General features: G+C 60.0%; 1 protein-coding gene and 1 long non-coding RNA gene across 8 annotated transcripts; one reads left to right on the forward strand and one right to left on the reverse strand.

Moving 5' to 3' along the window:
- Positions 1-165: 165 nt before the first annotated feature.
- Positions 166-4635, reverse strand: LOC131274565 (uncharacterized). Of its 3 annotated transcripts, XR_011646496.1 has the most exons (4): positions 4446-4635; positions 3050-3203; positions 2856-2961; positions 166-2474 (listed from the first exon to the last, which is right to left on the reverse strand). It is a non-coding gene; the product is annotated as an uncharacterized lncRNA (long non-coding RNA). The 3 variants fall into 3 exon arrangements; XR_011646495.1 differs by lacking the exon at positions 3050-3203 and having other exon boundaries at positions 4446-4628; XR_009181818.2 differs by lacking the exon at positions 4446-4635 and having other exon boundaries at positions 3050-3987.
- Positions 4636-4843: 208 nt separating this feature from the next.
- SDSL (serine dehydratase like) lies at positions 4844-13914 on the forward strand. 5 transcript variants are annotated; one of them, XM_058281402.2, is made up of 10 exons: positions 5110-5143; positions 6397-6496; positions 6659-6786; positions 8342-8524; positions 8783-8822; positions 9515-9654; positions 10800-10888; positions 11562-11789; positions 12589-12713; positions 13634-13914. In XM_058281402.2, the coding sequence occupies exons 4-10, from the start codon at positions 8363-8365 to the stop codon at positions 13831-13833; spliced, it is 984 nt and encodes a 327-aa protein (XP_058137385.1). In that variant the 5' UTR covers positions 5110-5143; positions 6397-6496; positions 6659-6786; positions 8342-8362; the 3' UTR covers positions 13834-13914. The 5 variants fall into 5 exon arrangements, with proteins under 5 accessions (XP_058137388.1, XP_058137384.1, XP_058137385.1 ...); XM_058281404.1 differs by lacking the exon at positions 6397-6496 and having other exon boundaries at positions 5123-5143; XM_058281403.2 differs by having other exon boundaries at positions 5124-5143; positions 6397-6786.
- Positions 13915-14478: the final 564 nt, after the last annotated feature.

The raw sequence follows: 14478 nt of genomic DNA on the forward strand, positions 1-14478 counted from the left end.
TCCCTTCAGTGGTGTTAATTCCATTCACAGTGTTGTGCTGCCCTCAACACCATCTATTACCAGAACTTTCCGTCCCCCCAGCAGAAACTCTGTATCAGTTTCCCCGCTTACCAACACCTGACATCTAAGGAGGTGCATCTGTCACAGCGATTGAGCTGAGACGGATGCACTACACAGTGTAGGGATTCCTTAGTTTTCCCCTGCTGTCATTTTTCTGGTCCTGGTTGCCACCCGGGACCCCATGTGACATTTATCCGCCGGTCTCCTCGGGCTCCTCTTGGCTCTGACAGTCGCTCAGACTTCCTTGCTTTGACCGTTTTGGGGGTGCTGCCTGGGTATTTTGTGGCACGCCGCTCGACGTCGACGGGAATTTGCCCGGTGCGGTTCTCACGATTAGCCTGGGCTTAGGCCCTGGAGCTGCAGCCCCCTTCTCCCCACTTCCCATCAAGGCTCCGGGCTCTCCGTGCGACCCAGGGCTGCTGATGTTGACCTTGAACCCGGCTGAGGTCGTGCTTGCCCGCCTTCTCCTCTGTAAAGCTCCTCTTCTGAGCATGGAATTTTAAAAGTGTCGCATCTCCTGCATGCTATACTCTCCCACTGCTTATTTTGGGTATTTTCTGTCCTGGTTTGACACTTCCCTTTCTGTCTGCATGTGACGGTGGAGAGAGCGTAGTGCCAAAGTATTTTCCAAATCCCCCCGCCCCTGGTGACAGGGGCCCCCAGAGTACAGGTAGGTGCTCTAGCCCAGTGCTGTCCAATACGGTAGGCACGCGCCACCTGTGGCTCTTAAATTAAAATTAACAAAATCAACACTTCAGGTCCTCGGTGCAGAACCACGCCGGGGGCGCATGGCTGCGTCTGGACGGCGCGGAGGGAGAGCCTGTCCACGCTCGCAAAGCCTTCCACCCGGCGCCCCGCTCTCTTTTCATTCTTCTAGTAACTTCCTCTTCCAAAACCACACAAGTAACACATTTTCATTTTAACCAGTGACAAATAAGACGAAGGAAAAAATCTCCCCTAATTCCTCAACCCGCTTCGCCCCCACCCCCCGATAACCAATGCTATCAATATTCTCCAAGGCCTGCGGCGTTCGCTGTTAGACCGCCAACCTGGCACTTCTGATCCGTGGTCTTTAGAAAACACACTGTATATTTCTTTTACTTTTCTCACATAGACTGCATCATGAACATTTCATCAGGTCAGTAGATTTGGATCAAATTTATTCTTTTTAATGGCTGCCTAAAACTCCATGTGGAGGGTATATTATGACTTATTTAACCATTTCCCAAAATTCCAGGGCATCCAAGCTTTCAGGATACTTGCTGCTCTAAACAGCGTTCTAGTAAACACCGCCATACGTTTCTTTTTAGAGAACAAATGCCCCCAAATAAGATTGCTTGGTCAAGGTATCGATATTTATCAAATTGTAATAAATATTGCCAGATCTATTCCCCAAAAGGCAGGAGCAATTCCCAACTACACCAGCAACGTATGGGCATGCCTGTTTCCCTCACACTCATCCGCTCTGGTTGCTACTGCCATTTTGCTTTACAAAATGATTTTGCCAATTTAATAGGTTTTTAAAAAAATGGCATTCTATTCTTGCCCTATTTTGCATTTTTTGATGCTACATCTATAATGCTTTATTGCATTCATTTACAGACAGGTTTAACTGTCCTAGAGGGTGGGAAATGTATCTTATTTGCTCCCATCTCTCTCTAAAGGGCTGAGAGTTTAATGGGGTTGAGTGATGTTTGCTGAATGCGTAAATGAATGGCTTAATTCTCAGTCTGGCTTAGGTAGATCAGAATTTTCTTTGACCCAGGGGGCAGATGTCCAACTATCCCTTCTTTTCTCTGAGCCTCAGTTTCCCCACCCATACAACGGTGAGATGTGGGGTCCTTTAAAGTTTGGGCTTATTTGCTGGGCAGCCCAGGGCTAGTCACTTAACCTTTCTGTGCCACGGCTTCTTCCTTGGTGACTGGGCTCCTTTCGCTTTAGGAGTAAAAAGGGAGGAGGAGCGTCCTCTGTACAAGGGTCTCAAACTCGAATATCTCCCAGAGCCAGGCAGGGGGCTGTTGGGCTTTGGGGGTGCAATAGGGAGAGGTGGGGACAGCGGCAAAAGGATCATGCCCCTCTGCAGAGGACGGTGTGCCTCTCCTTCCCCCCCAGTTTGAGACCCTTTCTGCTCTAGAATGATTTTATTCTTGGCAAAGTCCAAAGAGTCAGAATGTGGCTCAGACACGGTATCCCCTTGGGTGGCAGAAGACCAGGGTCCAGATCCCAGCTGGGTCCCCACGAGCGGGGCTGGGCGCTCGACCGCCCCAGCCCCAGGCCTCCCATCTGTTTATAGAGGCCGAGCATCCGCGGCTGGGAGGCTGGGGACGCAGAGGCCGGGGTCAAGCCCGCACACTGCGCAGGGCGGAATGTCCAGGCTGGAGGCGCCATCCCTCCTCTCCATGTGGATCCCGGTCCTGGGGACAGGAAGGCAGCGGGGTGGGAAGGTGACACGGCCAGCGGGGTGGGAAGGTGACACGGAGCTTAATGAATAACCCCAAGGACTGGCCAGAGCGGGTGTTTGGGAGGCCGAGGTGTCAGGGACAGGGGCTGGCTGACGAACGTGACTCTGGGTGGGGACAGATCAGTGACCCAGGTCCACCTCTCCTGTCGCATCTGCTCGCTGATACGAGCACCCCCCTCCCCACCTCCTCCCCTCCCTGGGGCAAACCAGGAGCTTTGGAGCCCAGCCCAGCCGTGTGCGAGCCTGGACGCTGCCACTGCTGTGTGACCTTGGGAAAGCAGCTTGGCCTCTCTGAGCCTGTGTCCACAATTGCAGGCTTCATTACAATACCCACCTTTCCAGGTGCTTAAAGACTCAGGTGAGATAATTGCGTCAGGTTCCCAGACTTCAGACATTCGGGTGCTGCCTTTGCCATTTTTGTCCCATTGTCACGTCAACTTCTTTAAAAAAACAATAACAGCGGCAGGAAACACAGGTACTTACTGCTGTCCTAAGCGTTTTGCATATATTACCTTAAATAATCCTTACATCAACAAAAAATACTAGCCGTATTTTATCCCCGTGTTGCTGTTGAGGAAGTCAAGGCACGGCTGCTGGTAAGTGGCAGAGCTTGGGTTGGGGCAGAGCTTGGCTGGTGGTCAGCGTTCCAGCCTCTAGTTTGCACCACTGGGTCAACTCCGTGCTGGAAACATTTGCTTAATGTTTACATTTGCTTAACGTTTTACATTTACATAGCCTTTACCTAATAGTTTTCTTTAGACAGACCCCTCTTTAAACTTGATGCCTGGTTTAGCTTCTTCCTAAGCGCGGGGTTTGGTATTATATTATATACGTGACAGGGGCATATACATACATTCCCTCATGCACAAGGAGACGAACACCCAGCTAGCTTAAGGAAGCAAACGCTGGGGCAGGCTGCTGGGCCTGGAGGGACGTGGCCCACGGCAGGCACGCAAGAGGCGCAGCGGCCGTGCTTCCTGCCCAGGCCGGAGCCGAGTGCGAGGCCCGCCTCCTCCGGGAAGCCCAGGCTTGCCCCCCGCCCCCAGCTGCCCCGCGGGGACCTTTTGTCCTCCGTCCTCCAGGAGTTGTCCAGGAGTTGTCCCTGGCTTGCCCCGAGGCCACCTCGGGGCACGAGATGGGCTTCTCCACGCCCGGGTTCCCAGCACCCAGTCCGGGGCAGGACCCCTGCCAAGGAGGAGGGCAGTTTTAATGGCGGGGACGGGATGACCTTGAGGGACCTTAATAAGGCTCGTGGCTGAGCCGTTCAACTTGACCCCAAGGCCCAGGAGTTAAACCTCAAACCCGGGGAGGTGACGCGTAGGCCAAGGAGGACAGATGGGCTGCCGGCTCCCATTTTACAAGCGGGGAAACCGAGGCCCAGCGGCAGACATGCCTGACTCAGCTTCCCCCAGCGAGATGGTGACCAGCTGATCACGTCACCCTCCCTCACCCCAAAGCCTGCTGTGGCTCCCTAGCACCCCTGGATGAAGGGCAGGCTCTGAATTGGCACAGGGCTCCCTGCGGACTCTGGCCCCCCCCCAGCTCTCCTGCCCCACCCCCCTTGCCGCCCCGCCCTCCTTCCCTGTCCCCTCAGCTGTCCTTGGAATGCACTGTTTTTCAAATCCAGACCTTTGGACTCTGCATTCCTGATTCCTGGCCCAGCTCAGACCTGCCCTCCTCCAGCCCCCTTCCCAGCCCCCCGGGGCCAGGCGAGGTACCTGCCCCCCCCTCCCCCTGCCAGGTGAGGTACCTGCCCCCCTCCAGCAGCCTTCCCAGCCCCCGGGGCCAGGTGGGGTACCTGCCCCCCCTCCCCCTGCCAGGTGAGGTACCTGCCCCCCTCCAGCAGCCTTCCCAGCCCCCGGGGCCAGGTGGGGTACCTGCCCCCCTCCAGCAGCCTTCCCAGCCCCCGGGCCAGGCGCGGTACCTCCCTGGCTCCCACCGCCCCCTCTGATAGCAGTGATGGTAATTGCTCCTCAGTGGCCCCTTCAGGGCTCGGCCAGGGCAGGGGACGTGCTGTCCTGCCCGAGGCCGTGTCCCAGGGCTTGGCACGTCCCTGTTGACTGAATGAATGAACCGTCTGCGTCACTCATCTGAGCAGCGCTGGCTTGGGTTCCCACATTGGATATAAAACAGCAGTGCTGGAAAGGGCCTTCAGGAAAAAAACACACCTTCCTCACGTGACACATGATAATAATCGGTCTCTTGCCCCCACCCCCCAACCCCTGTCTCTCCTAAGCTGACCTCAGCAGGGGCCAGGGCACGTGGTTGGTGTCTCCAGTGGACTTGGAGTGAGAAGATTTGGGGATGTCTGTGTCACCAAAGGGGTGGTCCAGGGTGGGGGCGGAGGCCGTCTTTGTCTCACTGTCCGGGTGGCTTCAGCTGAGGGTGCCCCCCCCGTGCCTCGGTTTCCCCATCTGTCAAATGGGACCAGGTAATGCCCTTGGGCTGCACAGAGCGGGGCAGGGGGGCGTTTGTGCTCCTCCCCTTTCCTGTCTCCCCAGCCCGCGCCTCCCGGCTGGGAGCTGTCCCTTTAACGTGGGCGGAGAGGCTGGGAGCCCAGGGAGGGGCAGGAGGGGGGCAGGGCCGGGCGGTGCACTGCTGCGGGGACTGCGGGGCAGAGAGGTGAGGGGCGCTGGGCCCAGCCGGGCGTGAGCGGGGGGGGGGGGGGGGGGGGGGGGTGCTCTGCGGCTCTGGGCGGGGAAGCGAGGGGCAGGGGAGCCGGGGGACAACCAGGGCGCCCTGCGTCCAGTCTGTCCCGGGAAGAAGCCACCGGGGCCCCTGGGGCGGGAGGCAGGTGCTGCTGGCCAGGCGGCAGGGGCCAGGCGGGGCTTGGCAGGCCCGGCACCCGGCACGGTGGCCTCCGGGGCAAGGCTTCAGGGCCGGGGGAGCGGGGAGGCTAGCCGGGGGCCTGTCCTCCAGTTCGCCAGCCAGGCAGGCAGGGCCCGCGGGGAGCAGGACTCGCGGGGCGCTGTGTGCCCTCGGCGTTGCCCTCCGCCCAGGCCTCCGGCCCGACCGCGGCCCCGCAGCTGCCTCCCGCGCCCGCAGCCCGCAGCCCGGGGCACCCGAGCCCTGGCCTTCCCCGGGGAGGCGGGCAGGCCTGCGCCCTGCTGGGATCTGCGCTGCCCAAGGCTGTGGCAATGGAGCTGGCTCACCTAACTGACGCCTACTGTTTCCTTGGGGGAGGCCGGATAACCGAGAGGGCTGGGGAAGCCTGGGCGGCTGAGCTAGGGGGATTCTGCTCCTAAGGATACCTGGCAATTAATTATGAAACGACTACACCTTTAATCATCAAAACAACAACAATAACAATAATAGTGGAGGTAGAGCATAGTGGTTAGGAGCGCAGACACCAAAGCCAGGCTGCCTGGGTTTGAATCCTGGCTGTGCCTTTTGTAGCTGTGTGGCCTTGGACAAGTTACTTAACCTCTCTGGTGTTTCAGTTTCCTTGTCTCTCCAATGCAGTTAATAGCACCCATCTCATAGCGCTGTTGCGCGGATTAAATGAGGTCATATATGAGTTGCTTCCCGCTGTGCCTGGTGCCCAGGAAGTCCCACACAACTATTTGCTTGTATTTAAATATCTTGCAGACTCAGGACTTTTAGTCTGTGGCCTCCCTTAATCCTGGCAAGAGCTTGTGAGGCATGTGCTCTTCTCCACGTGTGCAGTGTGGCTCGTTGGTTCTCATTTTTCATGTCTCAGCTCAGTGGTCACCTCCTCCAAGGAGCCTTTCCTGACCTCCCTGCCCGAAGCACATCCCTTTGTCGTTCTTTTTCATGGCTTCCTACATACTTGTGTCCCTCTTAAACATTTTCACCCTTTTCGAATATTTTGTTTGTTTACACGGTTATTTGTTAAATGTTCTTCTCCCCACCAGACTGCAAATCAACTCAAGAGCAGACATCTGTCTTGTTCACCGCAGTATCACCCAGTGCCCAGGACGCCGCACCTTGTGGGTGCCTTATCAATCTGCGAGAGTAAGGACGTGTGTGCCCACTGTTGGACGGTCCCAATGAGACTCTCCAGAGGACACAGTCCATGTCTGGCACATAGCAGGGGCCCCCAAATGGTAGCTGTTATTATTATCCATCTGCACCACAGCCTGAGAAACGGGGATGGTTATTATCCCCATTTTACAGAAGGGGAAACCAAGGCACAGAGAGGTTGAGACACTTGGCCAGGACATACAGCCAGGAAGTCAGAGCTGCTTTCTACCTTCGGTCTCTGCTTGACCCCAAAGGCCACACCCTTGGGCTCCAGGGTTGAGGTGAGGCTCAGACCAGGGTATGATGGGTTTGGGGACGAGTGGGGACCCGTGCCCCTTCTTTGTATGCCCAGCCCAGAGGTGCCCTTGATGGGAATGAGCCTGAGCGGACGTGGCCCACGCTCCGCCTTGCCTGCGGAGGCCCAGGGCTGCCCCGACGAGGGCAGGGGTTTGGATCTAGTGGTGGGAGAACTGGCCGGTACCCATGTGGGGACTCGGGCTAAAGGTGGACTAGAAGCTTGGGTGCGCGCACGTGGCATGGGGTGGGGGGGCAGCGTGGCCACAGAGCGGCCCCTGGCGGCTGACAGGGGAACTGCAGGGGCCGGCCCAAGACTTCAGTTTTGGTTCCTTAAAAAAACTCGTATGTTTCCTTCGGCCGCTACGCACTGGTCCCTTCCCTGGCTCACGCTCCCCTCCCTCCCTGGCTTAAAACCTCCCGAAGGCTCCCCACGAGCAGAAGGAGAATCATGCCCCCACCCCGCGCCAGCGCCCGCCCTGCCCGCGGCGCCCCCGCAGCCGCCCCAGGGCACTCTCGCCCAGAGCCGGCTCCGGCTCCCTCTGCAGGGGTGCCCGCGCCCTTGAGAGCTCGCAGGGCGAAGGGACTGGACAGACCCACCAGCCATCAGGGCGCGCAGCCCAGACCCGCGTCCTGCTCCAAAGGGTCCAAAGCCAAACACCCCCGCCAGCCCCGTAGCCCGCGGGGACAGCCCTGGGACCTGGCACGATGACCAGGCGCCGGGCGCTCAGAAAAGCGCTGTTAGTATTTTTAGGTGCGATAACAGGATTGTGGGGCCTTTTTTTTTTTTTTAATTAGCATTATTGAGGTATAATTCCCAGTCAAAATGGTTCCGTTTTAAGGGTAGAATTCAGTGTGTTTGGACAAATGGGTAGCTGTGAAGATCGTGTGGCTACACGATCCATATTGAAATATTGAAATATTGACCGATGAAATAAGACAGGAGGAAAATGTGATGATAAAAGAGGAAAAACGTAGCAATACTGGAAGGGGCGCTGGCGCGTGGGTGAAACAAGAAGGGCCGGGAGTCGGGGATCGTTGGGGCCCTGCCCGGGAGCTCACGACACGGTTCTTGCTATTTTTCCATCACAGAAGTTTGCTTTTTTAAAGCTTCCCTCCCTCGAGAGGCATCTCCTGACCACGCTAGCTAAAATGCGCCCATCACTCCCATGTCAAATTCCGTGATTCTGTCACACAAAGCTTGTCCGCTCCTGGTGCCAAAACCCGGAATGGCCTGGCACGTAGCAGGCGCTCAAAAAAATGGTTTTTGGGTTCATCGATGCTAAGTGCCCCCGCCCCTCTGCGTTCGTGACCACGTATTGGCCCCGGTCCAGCCCCGGGCCAGCCGCAGCCGCAGGAGGAAAGGGCCCTCGCCGAGCCCAGGTGGGGGGACAGAGGCCCAGAGGAGCCAGGCCCGGCCAGGGCCCCCCGGAGCGGCAGCGGGCGGCGGGCGACCGAGCCGAGGGCTCTCACCTGCCCTCCATCCTGGCTAAGGGCCCGTGGCTGGAGCTGCCCGGCTTTGGCGTGTGCGTCCTCCCGCAGGCCTTCCGGGTGGCGGCTGGGATGGGGGACCCCGGCAAGAGCGAGCCCTTCCACGTGGCCACGCCGCTGCTCGAGAGCTGGGCCCTGTCCCAGGCGGCGGGCACCTCCGTCCTCCTCAAGTGCGAGAACGTGCAGCCGGCCGGCTCCTTCAAGATTCGGGGCATCGGGCATTTCTGCCAGGAGGTGAGGGTGTGGGGCAGGGGGGAGGAGGGCGGTTGTGCGGGAGAGGGGAGGGGAGGGGAAGGGCGGGAGGGGAGGAGGGAGGCTGTGCAGGAGGGGAGGGGTGTGGGCTGGGGAGGGGGAGGGGAGGAAGGATGTTGTATGGGAGGGGAGGGGAGGGGGTGGGCAGGAGGGAGGGGGGAGTGCCGGGGGAGGGCATAGTGAGGTCTAGCTCCCGCCGCCACAGACCCCCTGACACCTGCTCGGTCCCCCTCCCTGCAGGTGGCCAGGCAGGGATGCAGACATCTGGTGTGCCCCTCAGGTGACGCTGCTTTCTGCTGGGGGAGGATCCCCGGGACTGGGGTGGGGGAGCAGTATCTGGTGAGAGCAGCAGCAGGTGTCTGGGGCTCAGCGTCCACTTAAGAGTCCAGCCTCATCAAGGTCATGGCCTGGGAGAACCACCTCCTATGTCCTCTCCCAGCGCCTTGCCCATCGTTCAGGGTTCTTGGTAGCAAGGGATGGAAACCCAGATCCAGAAGGTTTAAGCTAACGGGGACTTTACAGGCTCCAAGAGCCAAAGAGCCCTGAGATACGTGGCTTTCAGGCACGGCTGGATCCAGGGGCCCTCCTCTATAGCTCTTCTCTTGGCTCTGCTTTCCTCTATAATGGCTTCATTTTTATACAGACCCTGTGGTAGGAAGACGGTTGCCTGAAGTTCCAGGCTTGCCTTCCTAGTGCAATCCTAATGAAAAGAGAGCACCCCTTTTTGATGGTTCCCCTAAATCCTAGAATTGATCTTTCTGGCTCAGCCCGGGTCACGTACGCACTCCAGAAGCAATCCTGGGAGAATTCGAATTCTATGATTGGATCGATCTAGATCATGAGTCCCCCCTGGAGGGGGGGAGGGGTGGCAAATAAGAGTGGGGGAGGAGTGGCCATCCAAGGACAAAGAAGGAGGGCGATGTCGCTAGGCTAAGGCGACGCTGCCCGCTGCGCGCGCTGCCGCCTCCGCAGGGGGCAATGCAGGCATTGCTGCGGCTTACTCGGCGCGGAGGCTGGGCATCCCTGCCACCATCGTGCTCCCGGAGGGCGCGGCCCCGCAGGTGGTGAGGAGGCTGCAGGGCGAAGGGGCCGAGGTGCAGCTGGCTGGGAAGGTAAGGACCCGGAGGCAGGGACTGTGCGGAGGAGGCTGCTCCCTGGGGCTGTCTTCGCTTGGGGTGGCTGAGCTGAGGGGTGGGAGTGAGGGGCGAGGCGGGCTGGAGGCTGGGAGCCCCGCCTGGGCGCTCCCCACCCCGAGAGGGCCTCCCGTGCTTGGGCGCAGGAGTGTCTGTCTCCCTACAACCTCACGAGCACTTGATATTCACTTTTTACATTTTTTGACATTTGGAAACACACACACACCAAAGTAGAAAGAGGGTGGCAGCATTTTTTTTTTAACCCCTAAACCAATCTATTGTGAAAGATGTCCCCTGCTAAGGTCATCACTGGTTCATTTTGTTACCAAGGAAACAGAGGCGTGGCCACAGGATGTTTCTCCCCTCCTGGCCAGGGGGCAAAAATCCTCCCTGGAAAACAGACTTTAAAAAACTCTCAGAACTAAAAATAAAAGCCATACCTCGGTACCCAAAAGCTAGTCACCAGTTTCTAGCCTCCCTCCCTCCTCCTTCTACCCACCCACTTATTCATCCATCCCTTTGTCTTTCTGTCCATCACTCTTCCCACCTCCCTTCCTTTCTTTTCTTCCACTCATCCTGCCATCCAGATGGCACATGCCTGCACTGTGTTAGACACAAAACAACCAGGTGACTACAACAGAGCGTGATGAATGCTGGGATGGGAAAAGCTCGGGGACCTGTAGAAGAACAAAGAAAGACAAAGTGCATCAGTCAGCTATTGCTGCTAAATACTGCTGCATAACAAACAGCCCCCAAATATCCGTAGCTCACGGGCAGCATTTCCTTCTCTTACTCCACCCCTGCTGCTGTCTGCTTGGGTCCCTCGAGGTCCCGTCTCTCCAGTGGCTCAAACTCTACTGGCCAGTCTGTCAGCTGGACAGCTGCTGGTTGTCCTGGTTCTGGCTGGCAGGAGCCACGCTGACCTGCTCCCAGCTTCACATGCCAGCCCGCCTGGGAGGGCGTCCCGTCGGGTCCACCCGGAGGCCTCTGTCCTCATCTCAGGAGCCTGCCGGGCCCTCTCCCACTCTGGCCCCACCGTGGGCCCCCCCCAGGCCTCGGAGACGCCAGGCCCCCGCAGCGGCTCTGCGCTGACACGTGTCTTCCGAGCGCCCTCGTCTCTCTAGGTTTGGGACGACGCCAACCTGAGGGCTCAGGAGTTGGCCGAGAGGGACGGCTGGGTGAACGTCCCTCCGTTTGACCACCCCCTGATCTGGTAAGGCCGGTGCCCCTCCCCCGCGGCGCTCGAGTGGGGCCCTCCCCCAGCCGGGGTCCTGCTGCGGGACACCAGGGGACGCAGGCCCAGAGGGGACAAGGGCACCTGCAGGCAGGCAGGCCTGGGCTGGACACCACTTCTGCCACTTGTGAGCCGTGTGGCCTGGTGCACGCACCTCGGTTTCCACGTCCGAAATGGAGACAAGACTAATAAGTCCCCGTTAGCGAGTGTGCACTTGGGCCAGGCGCCAGGCCAACGGCTCTCCTTCCTCTACTCCGTTTAATCCTCCCCAAAGCCCTCGAGGTGGGTGCTGTTATCCCTATTTCACGGGTGAGGAAACCGAGGCACAGAGGGGTCAAGCAATTTGCTCACCAACACACAGCTAACCCAGACCTGGAGTGGGGCCGGTCCCAAGTGACATGCGGGTCCCCTCTGAGCCACAGGCACTACTGGTGCCTCTTTCCCAGGCTGTGGGGGTGTCCAGGAAAGCGCCTGGGGGGGTTGATGGAGTGGAGGGGAAAGAATGAGCGAATGGAGAAATGAGTCAAGGGAAGGACTGGGGGAGCTCAGCACGCAGGGCCTCCTCTCCGCCCGCGGCGGGTGGGACGGGGGGCTCGTGGCACGCGACGCCCCCGCCCCCTCACCCAGCCTCTCCCTCCCACCCCCTCCCCAGGGAAGGCCACGCCAGCCTGGTGCGGGAGCTGAAGGCCGCGCTGGGGGCCCCGCCCGGGGCGCTGGTGCTGGCCGTGGGGGGCGGGGGGCTCCTGGCCGGGGTGGTGGCCGGCCTGGCGGAGGTGGGCTGGCAGCACGTGCCCATCGTTGCCATGGAGACCCGCGGGGCCCACTCCTTCAACGCGGCCATCCAGGCCGGCCGGCCGGTGACGCTGCCCGACATCACCAGGTAGGCGCGGCTGGGGCTGTCCCTGCCCCCGGGCCTCCCGGTCCCCGCTGGCGGGGGTGGGGGGGATCCCCCCCGCGGGTCCCCTGTGCCTCGGGACCCCAAGCCCGGCGGGGTGGCTCTCAGAAGGCAGTGCCGCTAAGGGGGACCAAGACGCGCGCCACGGCCGCCTCTCACCCGCGGAAAGGCCCCTTTCACCGGCGCGTCGCCACGAAGGCGACCCGAGCGTGTGGCCGAGAAGTCAGGCAGTGTAGACCAGCCCAGAGCCGAGCAAGGCTGAACGTCACCCTCGGTGCCACCTCCAAGGAGGTGCGCGGCTCAGACCTGCCTGCGCTGTCGCCACGCTTCGCTTTTAGTATGTGGCTGCGTGGCTGCGTGCCCGTGAGGAGGTACCCGGCGCGTCGCAGGTGCCCACGGCTGCTTGTGGAACGAAGGAGCGAATCGCGGGCTCGTTTTGAAAAGTGGGGATTACACCCTTCACGCAGTGTTTTCCCGATGAGGGTGACACGCCTGACACCGGCTTGGCCCTTTGAGCCCTTCGGGGCCCCCGGGGCTCGCAGAGCCAGGGCTGCAGGTCCCGCGGGCACGGCCGGCTCCGGTCCGCGCGGCCACCTCCCCTCTTCTCCCGAGCTCGCCCGTCGTCGGCTCCGGGCCTCCGCGCTGCGCTGTGACGCCACCTGCCAAGACCCTCCTCCACATCTGAGCCCTCCCTGCCCGGGCGGGGCTGGCCTCACTGCAGGATCGGGGTGCGGGCTGGGAGGAGACCCCCCAGCTCCTCACCCCACCCCGCCCCACCCCACAGCGTGGCCAAGTGCCTGGGTGCCCGCACGGTGGCTGCGCGGGCCCTGGCGTGCCTGCAGGAGTGCGAGATCCTCTCGGAGGTGGTGGAGGACGCCGAGGCCGTGAGCGCCATGCAGCGGTTCCTGGGTGAGCGAGCGCGGCCCCCGCCCGGGGGCCACAGCCCCGCAGAGTCCCTAGAGTGTGGGCGTGTTCTCTTTCATTGAGTCATCTTCTCAGCACCTGGTGCGGGGCTGGGTATGCAGCAATCACACAATAAGTGCATGTCGAGTGAACAGAAGAAACGTGCCGTACTGTCTCTAGCCTCCAGGCTGTCATCAGTGCTGTTCCTCTCTCTGACATGCCTGTCCCTGGCCCCGCTCCCAACCGTCCTTATGTGACTAAGGGCTGCTCAGCCATCAGGACACCTCCTCCAGGAAGCCTCCCCTGGGCTCTCACTGCCCCCTGCCTGGGTTAGGGGCCTCTTACGTGCCAATCCATCTGTTTAACACCCGTCAGTTCCCTTCTGTCTCTGTCACTAGACTGTGAGCTCCATGAGGCCGGGGGCCTGCTGGATCTTGCTCGCTGCTGTGTCCCCAGGGCCTTCCTGGCACAGGGCTTGGCAGGGATAAATGTTTCTGGCATGAATGGGTGAATGTATGCGTGGCGGGAAAGGTGGACAGTGGTTAGATGGATGGTAGTTGGGTAGATGGGTGGGGCCATGGATGATGAATGGCCGAGAAACGGAGGGATGGATGGGTGGACACACTGATTAACGGAGGTATTGATGGATGGACAGACAGCCAAATGATGGCCAGGGAGACGGATGGAGGGGCACGTTGATTGATGGGCACACTGATGGAGGGACAGACAGGCTGATGATGGATAAGGGATGAAAGGTGGACAGCTAGAGGGATAGGTGGTCAGACTGATGGATGGACAGGAAGTCCGACACATGACAGATGGGGAGATGGATGGAGGCAGGGGTGGGCGGATGGATGGGTGACATCGGACCTGCTGAGCACCCACTGGCTCTTCCTCCCCTTCTCCCCGCCCCCGGCCCTGGGCAGACGACGAGCGCATGCTGGTGGAGCCTGCCTGCGGGGCGGCCCTGGCCGCCATCTACTCGGGCTGCCTGGGGAGGCTGCAGGCCGAGGGTCGCCTCTGCCCCTCCCTGGCCTCGGTGGTGGTGATCGTGTGTGGAGGGAACAGCATTGACAGCCGGGAGCTGCAGGCGCTGAAAGCGGGGCTGGGCCTGAGCTGTGTGTGAGCCGCCTCCTGCAGGAAGTCCTCCCGAGCAGCTCCCTACGGGTGCCTGCAGCCTTGGCCAATAAACCAAGTCGAGTCTGAACTCCCCTGGGCCTGCTCCTTCCACCTCCCAGAGCGCGCCGAAGGCATGGCAACCCTGAGGCAGGTTTGCCGATGGGACAGCCCTCTCCACACCACGCAGCTTGCACCCGGCCATGCTGAGCACCTCGTGCACCTGCCTCCCCTGGGGTGCACCTGCTCAGGTCGACCAGGCCAGGGGAGTGAGGGGAGGTTCTGTCCCATGCCGGAGGTGACTCTATTTGTTGTCTTTTTTTACTGTTCACCAAGGTACTGTGAAGTAGGAACCAGGATCACCACCCCTGTTTCACAGATGGGGAAACCGAGGCACGGGAGGTTACATAACTTGCCCAAGGTCAACCAACTGGAATGTGGCCTGGCCAGGTTCAAACCGTGCCTTCTTTATTTTCTTTTAAATGTTACATAAAAAAAATATGAGGTCTCCATATACCCCCACCCCACCCACCCCAGCCCTCCCACATCTACGACCTCTTCTGTCATCGCGGCACGTCCACTGCACCTGGTGGATACATCCTGGAGCACCGCTGCAGCGCATGGACAGGGGTCCACACTGTAGTCCACACTCTCC

The sequence above is a fragment of the Dasypus novemcinctus genome, chromosome 19 (assembly GCF_030445035.2).
Source record: "Dasypus novemcinctus isolate mDasNov1 chromosome 19, mDasNov1.1.hap2, whole genome shotgun sequence".
NCBI classification, from domain to species: domain Eukaryota; kingdom Metazoa; phylum Chordata; class Mammalia; order Cingulata; family Dasypodidae; genus Dasypus; species Dasypus novemcinctus.